Source organism: Hippichthys cyanospilos, chromosome 3 (genome assembly GCF_059441005.1).
Source record: "Hippichthys cyanospilos isolate Australia breed blue-spotted pipefish chromosome 3, RoL_Hcya_1.0, whole genome shotgun sequence".
In the NCBI taxonomy this organism is placed as follows: domain Eukaryota; kingdom Metazoa; phylum Chordata; class Actinopteri; order Syngnathiformes; family Syngnathidae; genus Hippichthys; species Hippichthys cyanospilos.
Genome location: NC_142371.1, coordinates 8,431,259 through 8,445,846, shown reverse-complemented (window position 1 = coordinate 8,445,846; position 14,588 = coordinate 8,431,259). Strand labels below are relative to the sequence as shown.

Sequence of the window (14,588 nt, the reverse complement as noted above, 5' to 3'; positions counted from 1 at the left end):
GAAACGGTTCACGCCAGAATAAGAGGACATTTTACCATTTCTCAGTAAATTTACTTGACCTGCGGCCAAAACTAAATAAATAAATAAAGAATGCTCGAAAAGTTTCAAGGAATAGCTCCTAACTATGCCAATTTCTCTTCTCAAACAAGGACACCGAACATGGGAAGAAGAAAAATAAGCATTCAGGAATAAGCCAATGGTGTGAAAGCATTTCAAATGTACTGACTGTACTTGCATTAATAATCATTGAAAACCCTTCAAAATGAGTACAAGGGAAAATACAAAGACCATTTTTACTCATGAGCACTTCACAACATTTGTCCACTGAACAGATAGGGAAATGTGCAACAGTTAAGAAAAAAAAAGTTATTCAGACAGTCTGGTAGTGCAGCTGCCTTTCCCAAGATGTCTGCTCACAATGACCTAAACTGTACATCACGTCATGTAGCAGGTGCTTTCATGGTCACTTGCAATACCACACAGGAGTCAAAAGGAGGTTTCTAATGTGAGTAAAAAGTGAGTGTCGGAAATGTTTCAGTTGTCATGTCACTAAAGATATGCATACATTTCAAACACTCTTCAATTTGGGCCAGCATGTCTACAAAAAGATCCTGCAGCATTGGCTTGGTTCAGTGCAAGAGGCCAGAGCTTTGGCCGAGTTGTCAAGACACGATCACAAATAGAAGCATCTGACACGTACTGACAAAGTACATTATCATGCTGGGGCAACTTACTCAACCAACCTGGTTCCATTTTTCCATACTCCATGAGGTCATATGGGAGACCTAAAAGGAGAGATGGCTAGATAGAGATGGCTGTGCTGATGGAGCTGCAGAGTATCCCAAGTAAGATTTTTCATGACACCAGTCCCAAAACCTTTCTGACACACCTTACATGTCAATACTTGTGAGGTTACCCTTTAAAATGAGGAGCAGAAAAGTAGTATGATTTTGTTAGGTACAAAATTGGAGATATTACATGGAAGCACCTGAAATATATAGTGATTGTTCACTACATCCAGTTCATAGATAACACAAATATATTGCTCAAATGGTTTTTGCTGTACATGTACATTTAAAAAAAAACACACACACACACACACATTATAACAGACAAGTGTATACATGAACATACAGTATTATGTTACAGTAGTTCCAGTGTTGGTCTTTTAAATACACTCACTGGCCACAAGATTTTGTACACCAGCACCATCTAATATGAGTCAATACAAGAGCTGTATCAAATATTTTGCATTTACAAAGATAATAAAACTGAATGTCAGAAATGTTCCTTTTTTCACTGATTGAATTAGCAGTTACAAGAATTTATCCCCCTACATTGTAGGGCCTACAGTAGCTACATGTACTGTAAATAAAGAACCATCTTTTACGATGCTTTTCTGTAAACTTGAATACAAACTACAATTTTAAACATTCTTTAATAATTGTACTCTATTATAATTCTATTAATTATAGATTGCACCCTTTATTCATTAAAAAAATGACAGAATTAATACTATTTTCATATTACGTAACTATTAGTTAATGGGCAGCATGGCGGGTTAGGTGTGCGCATCTGCCTCACTGCTAAAATCTCAAAAGTTCTAAGGTCAGAATTCAAATATCAGCTCAAGGGTGTAATCCACATGTCATCTAAAGTCAGATAGAATAAGGTCCAGTTCATCCGGGACCCTAACGAGAACAAACGAAGCAGAACGCCCCCCTCCCTTCCTAAGCGGAGCTCATTAGATGCTGTGGGTGTACCGTATTTATTTCCTTGATTTTAAACCTTAATACAGTAAACTGCGTATCTGTAAACATGTTGAACCACGGACGGATCAGGTGTTTGTTAGCGCTTGAGAAGGATTCTAGGACTGCTCCTAGTTTTAACTGTTGAGGTAGTAGATTTGATCTGCCTAAGATGTTTCGTAGAGCCCTTTGAAGTTACAGAGTAGCTACCGTCCTTTGTTGAGTCATCCGTCCAGCCCTTGGAAGAGTCAGTGGCAGAACATTTGGAATCGTCGACAAAGCAGCTGCTGGTTGGTGAAATAAATGTGACAATGTCTTGGCTAGCACCTTTTTTAGTTCCCTTTGGACTGTGTTTGGCAGAATTATTCGCTGGTGGCTTGCTGTGTACGTATGGTGATGTCACTGAGTTGATTAGTGCTTTAGGAACAGTCGTGTGTCCTGCAGCTCTGATAACAGTCCTAGCAACTGTGATCCTTGGAATTGGTTTAGAGATGGGATCCGAACCCATTGTCAAGTTCCTCTTTAGTCGTTTTCCTCTCACATTTCTGCAGGTGACTGGACTGAGGTCAGGTTTGACCTCAAGAGTAGTGATGCTTGCCGCCGAGCTGAAGTTTCCTATATTGACTTTGTCCTGTATGTCCTCAGTAACAAAACTGTCCCTTACAAATTTCAGCTCTCCAATGCACGCATCTTGTATACGTTCTGCGTCAAGGCTACCAGAGTTTAGTACCTTTTGGACAGCATGCTCCACTTGGATATCTTTCTTGAAATTAGCATCCGTCTCACCGTTATAGTAGTCACTATCAAGCTGGACATTCCCATTGGACTGTTGTGTCCTACACTTTTTTAATGGATTGTCGGTAGAGAAATGATTAGGCGGGGCTGGACTAGCGTCTGGTGGCAGACCTCTCCTTCTTCTAGACAATCTCACAGCCCCAGGGGTCTCGCTGAGCTGTCTGGTGGCTAAGTTAGTAGTCAATGGCATTTGAGCTGGTGCCCTGCTTAGATTTCTTCCTGAGTTCTGAAGACCTCTAAGAGTCTTGGGGTTTTTGTAGAACTTACAAACAGTTAGGCATTGATTGTGAGGCAGCTGGTGGTTGCTGTGTTGGGAGAGGTGATTGCTCTTGACTTCTTTTGGTCGGCTTTGGGAGTGGCCCCTCAGTTTACAGCTATTGCTGGGCCTTGGGGATTGCTGGCTGCCCCCCCCTGTCTTAGGCTTCAAGGTTGAAACCGATCTGACAAAGGTGGTGCGATGTTCAGGAACTCTGGCAACCTTGGAAACCTGAAACACGGAAAGATCTTTTGAATACGTTGATACCTGATATGGGTTACTTCAGGACAGGGTTGCAAAATTAATGGCTGCACAATTATGGGAATTAATGAGACATTATAGGTGAACAATTTAAACTGAATTCAAATTGATATTGCGGTGTACAAAAATCCAACTCAAATCTCAAAGGCTGAATTTTGTTCTTTTTTGGAGGGGTGCGGGCACTTTTCCCCTTCTGTCTATCTCTTGTGCAGACATATGCGCACACACTTGCACACCCTTACATCAGGCCACCAAAACATTTCAGACTGTTACCCCAACAATGCAAAGGCAAACAAAATTAAAAACAAAATAGACATTTTGTTGGAGGCAGTCGCTTTTTTTTTTTTTTTTTAAAGGTATTTACTTTCCGTCATACTGTATATAAATATGAAATTGTGGAGAATAGTGGTAGGTAAAACTTTTACATTTGCATTTTAGATGATTTTTTTTCTCACCTTATTTTTGCTCAACACTTAAGCGTTCAAACAGACACTGAGCGTTAAGCCCAGGGGTGTCAAACAAACGGCCAGTGGGACTGATGCAAGATGATTCATAAAAGCATGATGAGCATTAAATAAAAAAAATAAATAAATAAAAATAAAAAGAATTGGACCAAACCCATTAGTCCACTATTTGAGAAGCACTGCTGTATATGAAGTCAATGCTGCAATTGCATAAGATGTCTAAGCCCCTAGCATTTCCAAGCAACCATTAAAGAAATTAAAATGGACCCCCAGTTTATGGCGTCCCAGGTTGCATTTTTTTCACATTACGATGTTGACTACGGCGTTTTTTCTCCCCTCTGCATGCCATTTTTTTCGCATTACGACAAAAACTCCACCTCGAACATGGCGGTCAGTGTGCGTGTGTGACTGCGAGTCGCTCCGCGCTAATACGTCAATACACATGTTTCCACTTACGTCACTATGCTGGTCTGCTATTGGTCAGCCTCACGACTCCCTGAGATACTGGTCTGCTATTGGTCGGCATCACAGAAACACTAAGACGCTGGTTTCCTATTATATCGGCGTCACAGTTTCCAAAATGGCGGAACGTTAAAGTGTTTGACTGTCAGTGGTTACAAAACCGTATTTACAGTATAGTGCTTTTAGTGCTTAATTCAAACATGAATTGGTTAGCCATGTGTCCCAGGATTGCTAGTGATGTTAAAGAGAGAAGTAAGAAGATGATTTATATGGAAAGGGAGCTGGAGATAATCAAGAAATATAAAGAAGGCTAAGCTACCCTAGCCTAGGCTACCCTCACTAGGGAATATGGCCATAACAAGCGTGCGTCACGTCCAAGGTAGGCAAATCCTTTATATATTTTTTTATTTATGGTTATTTAATTGTATGCATGTGTATTATATATAAGTAGTACTCACTATACTATTTTGATACCGATTTTTAATATGTATATACATTTTTACCTGGAGTTTTACATGCATTTGCTGTTTAACATAGGTTTGGATTGCCCGCCGTGCGGCGAATTCGCTTTACGATCCCAACTGCGGAACGGATTAATCTCGTAAACCGGGGGCCCACTGTACTTCCAAGAATATGGATGACAGGGTGACAGACATGATGCCTTTATTATTAACCAATTGAAAGCATCTGAAATTGCGATTTCGGTTAGTCAATGACATATGACTGCCCCATCTCAACACAATCATCTAGACATCTTCCACAAACAGAAATCAAATGAAACAACATACCTTTTTATTCCTTTTGAGCTGTATGGAAAAGTGCCGAGGTCTCAGGTGATGTTTTGTACCTTCATCTCTCCTGCCAGCCTCCATACATTCAGTCTTTATCCTTCGCCCAATCTCCTCCTTCCTCTCTCTCTCCCTTCTCCTTTGTGCCCGGGCAGTTAGTTGGCAGAAGGCACTGCCATCTGCGGAGTCAGAGCCTCTAAAGTGCAGTGACCTACAACCTGGCTGCACTGTAGGGCCACACAAACAAAAAGACAAAATGTCAGGGTGCTAACGAACCTCTAAATAATCACTGACTTTTGGGGATATTATACCAGAATCCAATTTCCTTGCTGACTTTATAAGACAGCTCATTTTCCTGTGAATAATTTGACTTTTTAATTGCATGCTTGTACACAAATAGTCGGGGTCCCCACTATGCCTGCCCATTCATCAACCGTGAACTTAAACAAGCTAGTGCATTTTTGTTCACTAATTATTCCTAAAAATTGTCAGTTGTTACTGTTATTAACTATCAGGATTGTGTCATTCCAAGAACCTCCCCGCAGTTTCCCTTTCTCATGATGGTAAATGACTCTTTACTTAAGGAGAGAATGAAAATGGGCAATAAGGAAAGCTTTTAAAAATGTGTATTGATGCTTAAATTATGTGGAAGGAGTAAAACTATGCCGTTGTTTTTTTTATACTGTCTTGTCTCAAATATTTTTGATTTCCATTTGACCATTGTTATCAATTGAAAGTAAAAGGGCACCTGTCCGTATGATCATGTTTTTCCTGTCAGTGACAGTCTGCGGGCGTGTGGAAAGACTCGAATTCAGATGTCGATCAGTGGTTAGTTCTCCCTCGCGTCCACTCAAAAAGGCCATGTTTCTAGGCAATGCAGCTGAACCTGAGTTCAGGGGGGAAAAAAAAAACAACAAAAAACCCCACTTGTATTAGTCCTGTTTGTGACAGTGCACCAGAGTGCACAGTATAAGTATATAAATGTCATGCGCATACAGTTCGATATGCTGGTCCAGACAAAGAGCAACACATACTCAAAAAGCGTGTATTAAATTCCAGCTTTCATTGTGGTTCGCTAAGCAACAATTAATTCCCATTATTTTTAATGGACGTAGGATTAAATTTCTCAGCATCATTTGTGAAGTCCTAACCCAACAAGGCTGAAAACTATAAGCCTGGAGGAGATGAACTGAAAAGGGGTCAGCTTTCACAACTACGGTAATTAGAAACTGAGAAGATTTCGATATGACTCAATACTGACACAGCAATAAAAATGTACATATTGTATATACAATACCTGTGTTTGAATTGCAATTGTCACTGAATTTAAAAAGGTTCTACTGTCCCACAAAGGAAAATCAATGCTGTGACAAAAACGCATAAGAGGACAAGGCACACAACAAGTAACAAAATAATTAAAAAAAAATATATAAACCCAAGACACAGAATTTTTTTTATTAAATTTTACTTTTACACGATTGCTTACACTCGCTCAGTCCAACTCTAACACTGTACATAAATAGAAAATTACTTTCAGTAATTGTAAAAATAACAACATGCAGATGTACAAATAAACAATAGTGCCATATGTTGCGCACTGTAAGGCGCACCGGATTATAAGGCTCACATTCGATGAATGGCCTTTTTTTTAATTTCATATATAAGGCTCACCGGATTATAAAGCGCACATAGAACAGAAACTACAGTAGTGGCTGCGGTTGCATTATGCGGCACTAAAGGGAATGTATTAAAAACAATCAGCTAAGTTATCATACTTTATCCATAAATTATAAACTTTATTAATAAAATACAAGCATTCTCACAACTGCCACAACCGCTGTTTTATTTAAGTACTATCCGAAGAATGGGGAAAGATATCTCTTGATTACAATAAAAGACTGTTTAGATCAATACCAAAACTAATCAAGAGTTTAAAAGAATATAAGTGTGATTAAGTATTACACTTAAATATTTTAATCAAACTTGGCTGACCAGCGCTCACGGACTTGTATCCAACACGTTGTGATAACACTACAGTTATAAATAGCATTTGATATGATCGATATATTAAGCGCACCGGACTATAAGGCGTACTGTCAGCTTTTGAGAAAATTTATGGATTTGGGGTGCGCTTTATAGTCTGGAAAATAAGGTAACTAAAAACATGAGAAACGTAAATGTTGGATGCCATTAAGTAAATAAATTTGAAGTCTGACCTGTAGCTACACATATCATCATTAGGTTAATCAATATCTGAACAACTAGTGCATAGTATAGTACAGTATAGTTAATTGTTCAATGTCAAAATGTGCCCTTTTGTACTTTTAACACAGAGCAACCAACACATATTGCCAGTTATGACAAAATCCACTTACCTCTGAGGCAGAGAAAAGATAAGAAGTCTTCAGTTTTGGGTCGACGTCTGGTTAAATTAGTGACTACTGCTAGGTTGTGGTTGTGCCTAAATTGACTTGATGATGGTAGCGGTGGACCAGGAGAGCTGGGTGGCGACTGGGCAAACTTTCTTTGTGCTTGCAGCCTTGGCCTACACAAACAAACAAAATCCTTAGACATGAAAGTGTGCTACATGCTGTCCTAATATATATATATATATATATATATATATATATATATATATATATATATATATATATATATATATATGTAAGTCTGATCATATCCTTCTTTTGACGTCTAACATATAATCTGTCTGTCTGCACCTACTTCTAATCCACCAAAATTGCGTCTACACTAAGCATGGGACGATTTCAGATTCTGAAACTATGTTATCATTGAGCAAAAATATCACAGTGTTGCAGTATCAGTGTATTGAAATTATCGTTCTAAAATATATGAAACGTTCCATGAAAGTAGCATGTGATCACAGTTGCACATAACAGGAACGCATGCGTGACAGAAATCATCGATGCGTAACGTGCATGTTTCACCGAGCATTTGCATACATACTCAACTTTCCAACTTTTTTGTTCTGTTTTGTTTTTTTTCTGAAAAGTAGCAAGATGTGCTGTGGCTTGACACACACTTGAATGTGGTCCTCAGCAAGCAGACAAAACAGGTGCGTTTGTAATGGGGTCAAAAATGTACAGTCGTCGCTTATTAAACAAGTATGAAAATAGCATGTGAACGTAGCGCAACTTATTGCTAACAAACAAGCTAGTCGAGAAGCAATCGCTAATCAACCTCTTGCTAGGTGGCGAGACAAACTGCAGGAACAACGCATTGTCTGTGTAATAGTTTTCTTTTCTCCTTTCATGCGCTTAAGCATGCTCGGCTTGGACTGACTGTCCGGGCTGCATATCATATTGGTGAAGGTGTGAACGAGATCGTTTACGTTGTCACTTTACAGCATAGGTGTCGAACTCCAGTCCTCGAGGGCTAGGATGCTGCATATTTTCCGGTTTTCTCTCCCCAGCATGCCTCTTTCAAATGAATAGCTTATTAGCAAGCTCTGCAGGAGCTTGAAAATGATCCTAATCATTTGAATCAGATGTGTTTGAGAAATAAGGTTAGAAAACAAGCAGGAGAGCGGCTCTGACACCTGTGCTCTACAGTGAGGGAGAATTAATCTATGACTTCCTTGAACTAAATAAACTAGGTGCCGATCAAAACGTGCAAACCGTAATTGATGGACTGAATGAAACTTCAAGGACGCAGCCTTGATAAATGTAATGGTCGCTACGCACACAGAGACAGTGCGCTGCTAATGTGGGAGTGACAATGGAAGTGAACATTGAGGAAGACAGTTTTTAATTTAAAAAAAAAACAAAACAAACACTATGTGCACCCTGGAATAAGATAACGTGCAAGCTACGTTACCTGCAGTAGTTTGCTGCAGTAGCAAACTTGCAGTGGTATTGACAAACCAAGAGGTGGACAATGTGATTGGCTATTGCAGCAGGAGGACTCACGTATGATACACAATGAGAGCTGCACACTGCAGTTGCACTTTAAGGCAGACGCATGAAGGGGAAAAAAAAATAAATAAAATAACGTACCGGCCCATGCATAGTGTACACTCTTTGCGCCACAAAATTGTACATCTTCTAGGTAGTTTATTAGACTTTTGAGAACCAAATTAGCGGTTGCAGCTGAGAGGTGAGTCCCGCCACGTTCACCGAAATGCCCAGATGGACGTAGCCTGGCTACCAAATTCAAATGGCTAGACTTCCACTGGCTTGATATTTAAGATGCGCCAGTTTTTCCGACAAGCACAGCCTACTTTCTGTGACCAAATTATTGGTGCATCAGGGGCGTGGCAACTATAAGCGCGCCAGAACACCTAATCTCATGCAACAATGCCCTTAACACAGTAGACTAGACCTGCACTGGCACCAAATTTTCAGTTGCACAACTTAGTCATACCAAGTGCAAGAACGCCTATGCCAAACGTCTATCAATTTAAGGTCCCAAAGGTCAAGTTCTTTGATACACATACACACACAAACAACGGCAAAGAGTTATGAAAAAAACACATAGCTGACCTACCTACTGCTGTGTGGGTCATCTTCATCACAAAGAAGGCTGACACGGTGGCTTTGAGGGCGTCTCTCCAAGGACCAACTACAGTTTGAGTTGCCTGACAGTGATGACGGACACTGGCTGGATCCATTAACCAGGGAACCTAAAACAATTGTTTGAAATGTTAGGATCCAGACAAGACTAAGCAGAATCTGTCACCAACTTCAGTTATAATACCAGTATGAGTCTTGTTTTGAAGTTATTAGGACAGGTACTGACCCCTGATGCCTTTGGGCGAGCGTGACCTCTGCTTTGTGGCTGTGGAAGGAGTCCTCAGGAGTGATCGTACATTCTTGGGTGGCCTACTATTTCCAACTGAGTGCTTGTGCTGGGTACTCTGTGTTTTTTTTGTAGTGTTTGTGTATTTCGAGGGCAACTTGGATGATGAATTAGACATTTTATGTGACCGTAAAGTCCTGGTAGAAACAGAATTATTGTGTGCATGTTCTTGGAAGCTGGTGTGCTGCACAGGTTTTTCGCGAGATGTTTTTGGTTGTGTGTGCATGCGCTGTTCTGTATGAATCTTTTTACTGTTTCGTGAATAGGTATCCTGAGACAAGTTAGATTTTTGCACTTTGCTGCTGTGATCACTATGCTGTTTTGTCTTAGCTTGAGTTTTTTGCAGACCGTGTGTTTTTTTCTGCATATCCTGCAGTCTGTGTGAGACTCTTTGTTGCTGGAGCTTTTGACTTGACTTCTGTGGTTCGTGTGAAAGTGTAGCTTTTGATTCATGTTTGCGTTTGTGCCCGTGTTCGGGTAATTGTCCGTGTGTGGCACGGCGTGTGTCTCTGAATTCCCTGAGCGAGAGGAAAAGAACTTTGCGCACCAGACGCTCTTCGCACCAAGGCATCCCATCACTGATGTCCTACGAAGCAAAAAACAAAAAAGAAAGAAACATCAAAGAGGCTTCTTCATCACAATTAGAAAATACTTGACGGTTGATTTTGATAGCAGCGTTAAGGGAGAAAAGCCAAAGCCAATGTCTTTTCATGGCCAGTGCCATAAACGAATATTTGTCTTCTTTCTTGTATTTTTGTTGCACATTTATCCAACTTATTATACATGTTTAAGGTCCAAATCTAGCTAAAACAAAACAATGGAAATCAAGCAAACAGACCGTTTGCCATATCTAGGTGGAAGGAGTCTTAAGCGCCATTGTGAGAAAATTTCAGTCCACTTCTTCTTTACATAAATGATTTAACTCTGTCATTTTGGAGGGTTTTTGAGCATCAACTGCACGTTTAAGATCATACCACATTATCTCAGATGGATTAAGTCCACTTGGCCAATATTTTGTATTTTATGCCATCTTTTGTGATTTGATGCAATGTCTGATTCACTGATTGATCAATGACAACTGATAGTTTCCGCATATAAACGTATTACATCCGCAGTGTTTCCTCTATGCCCGTTAAACTCTGAAAGGTACTGCAAATTAATTTTGACAGGCTCTAAAAGATTTTGGCATTACCTATCAATAAGTGGTTTAATTACTTTCATTGCTGCACATAAAGTCACTCTGTTGCTTTTGTGGTCATTGTCTGTGTTTGATAATTGGTACAGTAAAGCAATCGCACTCTCAAATGACCGGTACCAGCCATATCAAGGTTTAAGCTTTAGGAATCAATCGAAGTGCATGCATAATAGTCGTCTTGTCAAAGCACACACTTTTTGCTATTTTTGATGTCTCTTTATGCAATTTGGCAAACTCCACTCCTATTGGCAAAGGTTATACATACTGTACAGTAGTTGTCAAGATCTTCAGAGTTTTGGATTATGCTGTGAAAAGACGTTTACAGAAATTGAACTGACCAGAAGCATGGTGAGTGTTTTTTTTTTTTTTTTAAACACTGTATACGAAAAATAAACAAGTGATTTAAAAAGATATGTTGCTAAATCTTGTGATGAGATTAGTGATTGTTTTTTTAAACTGATCTGACATCAGTATCGAGTAAATTCTACTAACTACTGATTACTTATATTGGGTTTTCAGTGGCCTACTACACAGTGGCATGTTGATAAGTTTTGCTTCAAATTCAGAGATATTTGCTCATTTTGTTAGCTAATGTAACCTAAATAAAGACAAAGGCCGATCAGTCGAATGTACATAGGTCAAACTGCAATCACAGTTTTAAGTTTGCATTTATTAACTGCCTGCGTTATTTAAAATTGATCATCATCTCTGGTCTGTTCTTGATTTTGATCTTAATAGACCATACAGTTACGCTTAATACAGTTGCAGCGGTGTGTTTGACTACATTCAGCATCCAAGCTCCAGTACAGTATATACTGTACTGTGAAACAAGATGAGGCTTTATGAAGCTGAAGGTACATTTGAGTAAACATAGACTGTTTTATATACATGAATAACATGTGCCTTTGGAAGTATGCAGTACAAATACATTTTACTTACATATTTTTTTTTGATGATATTCCGTTTGGGTCTGTCTGTACTCATCTTGCAAAGTTGGCATGAATGACAGATTCTTCTCTTGCTTTGCTTATTCTGCCAGAGTAGAAATCTTGTGTCCTGCCAAAAGAAAAATCTATTAGTCTTGCAAAGCTGATATAAAATGAACAACTACAGTCGGCCCCCGGTTTACGAACACCCTCTTTTACGAACATTTCGACTTACGAGCGTGGAGGGCAGAGTTTTTTGTCCCCCACTTACGCACAAACCTTCCGTCTTACGAACAATACAACATGCCGGCCATTGTATTCGTACATTTATTTTCGCTTTGCTACGTCAAGACTTTCCTTGCTGGGGGACGGACCTCGCTCGACAACAAAATGGAGAGGCTTCTTCTATTATGGATCAAAGAGAAGGAAATCGCCGGTGATATGTTTTAGTTTGAGAAAAGTTCTTGTTTAAGAAAATAAATCAATAAATTCTGCGGGTTGGTCTCTGCTCACCTCCATCTCCACTCAGCTCAAGTCACGTCGCCCCAGAGGATAATGTCATTTATCCTTTGTATATCCATGTTAATTAAATTAATTGAACATCCATGTTAATTAAATTAATTGAACAGTAGATTATGGTACTAATTTTAAATATGAGTGTAAATTCGTGATGGTTTTAACTATGATTTCACCACGCATTGCCAGTCAATGTGTACGTACAATTGACCTCACTTTGCTACATCAACGAACTCATCCGCTCACGCATTACAATGTAAAGCTGATATGCTATTGCTCTTACAATGTCACAGTCACTGTTTCAGTCACGGTGTCAGTCACGGAGATGCCGATATGCTATTGGTCGAACGCCTTCATCTAGCTTGATGGCACAGCTGGTCGGGACGGAAGGAAGGAGAGAAAATCAGTCAAAACGGAAGGAAGGGATGTTGTTAAGACTTTGCAAACTTTATCTGTTAGACATGGCTTCTAAAATTGCTAGTGGCGGTAAAGGAAGAAGTAAGAGGATAGAATAGAAATGAAGCAGGAGATGATAAAAAAAAAATACGAAGGAGGCGCACGCATAGTTAACCTTGCTCGTGAGTATGGCCGTAACCGCTCGGCAATCTTCTAAGGGCAAGACTCTCCTTGCCGGGGACGGACCTCGATCGACAACAAAATTGAGAGGCTTCTTCTATTATGGATTAAAGAGAAGGAAATCGCCAGTGATATGTTCTAGTTTGAGAAAAGTTCCCGTTTAAGAAAATAAATAAATAAATTCTGCGGGTTGGTCTCTGCTCCCCTCCGCCTCCACCCAGCTCAAGTCACGTCGCCCCAAAGGTAAATGTCATTTTTCCTTTGTATATGTTATCTTATTTAACTGTACAGTAGATTGTTACTCATTTTTAATATGTGTATAAAGTCGTGATGTTTTTACCTAAGGTTTTTGCACGCGGTGCACGCATTCACTAATTAACATAGGTTTGGATTGCCCGTCATACGAGCAGTTCAAGTTACGAGCGTAGCCGCTGAACGGATTAAGTTCGTAACACGGGGGCCCACTGTATTTAACTACCTACCACGACTTTCATGAGGATAAGTGGTTACGATAATGGATGAATGGTATTTAACTGCCACTCTGCTTCAGCTTTTAACCGTGCTGCCGCTACCCCTGTGGGTGCCCTAAGCTGAAAAGTCATATGAACCCTTCTATTTTATTTTATTTATTTATTTGCCGTCGAACAGTGGAAATTTGAGCATGTCAATTTGCACGTTAATGTTCACTTGACGCAAAGAAAATTGTGAACCCCACAGGCAACGGTGCCCTATGCACTGTGCTTATCCTGGAGCGTGGCGGCCATGTCTTTAAATATAATTCTCTACACTTTTCTTTCTTCATGAATGTGAGAACATACAGTAGTTGAGCACATTTACTGTGGACATTCAAGTGCTGCCATGACAAGATGTTCACGGTGGTCATTCTTTGAGAGTGAAAATATTTCACTAAATTTACTGCGTGACATGTCCATAAAGGGTTGTAAAAAGTGACAGAAAATCCCTGACAAAAACGGAGAATCAATTTGAGTCACGACAACTCTTACCCTACTTTGCAATGATATTACATACATTTAAACAATATGCGTTTAATGACGATTGCAGTGGAATTTGGCAGCGATATCGCAGTCACAACAAACAAGCTATAAACGATGTTAGCAACTACATGTCAACGAACTATCGCGCACTTAACAGATCCAACTGGAGGTCTAATAAGAGGCCTCATACATGGATATGGCGCATTAAACCATTGCGATGGGTTACTTTTGTCGTTTTTGTTGCGCTTGCATTAGGATAACGCAATGCACAGCGTTTCGTCGTCTGCTTTCTCACTAAATCCAGAGACAAATGTGTGTAACGGTAAAAAGAGTCGATGTCGACTTACGCGTCCGTCTATGCAGTAAGCACGACCCGAGTAATCTTACGAAGCAGGATGATAAGGGAAGTGGGTTCAATTGAAGCGAACGAGTGTGGTACATCTGGGCACAGAGTCGTCAAACAAAGCAGGGATGAAACAATGGACCGTCCAGAACACCCACCTCGAACCGGATACCCAGGCTTGCGGTGCTACATCATGAGCCCGGCGCCCACATGGGTTTGTGGTAGTAGCAGACAGACCCTCACGGACAATCCTGGAACAAGACTCATTAGGGGCCCCAGCGAATGTGGCTCGTCCGTGTGAAGGTTCCGCACGCACACGGCCTGGCTGCGCGTGCAGCATCGTGCGCATGTGAAAGGCCACTCTCTTCCGGTCTCCCCTGGTGGGAGTGGCCTCCTCGCACGACCGGGCCCAACGGTTACGTCACTCAGATTCATGGCAACAACT

At 40.3% G+C, this 14,588-nt stretch overlaps 1 protein-coding gene across 1 annotated transcript; it reads right to left on the bottom strand.

Moving 5' to 3' along the window:
* Positions 1-267: 267 nt before the first annotated feature.
* Positions 268-14,440, bottom strand: LOC148425669 (uncharacterized). The gene is made up of 8 exons (XM_088409359.1): positions 14,302-14,440; positions 11,727-11,843; positions 9,533-10,178; positions 9,281-9,416; positions 7,150-7,319; positions 5,523-5,660; positions 4,775-5,001; positions 268-3,030 (listed from the first exon to the last, which is right to left on the bottom strand). The coding sequence occupies exons 2-8, from the start codon at positions 11,769-11,771 to the stop codon at positions 1,849-1,851; spliced, it is 2,544 nt and encodes an 847-aa protein (XP_088265485.1). The 5' UTR covers positions 11,772-11,843; positions 14,302-14,440; the 3' UTR covers positions 268-1,848.
* Positions 14,441-14,588: the final 148 nt, after the last annotated feature.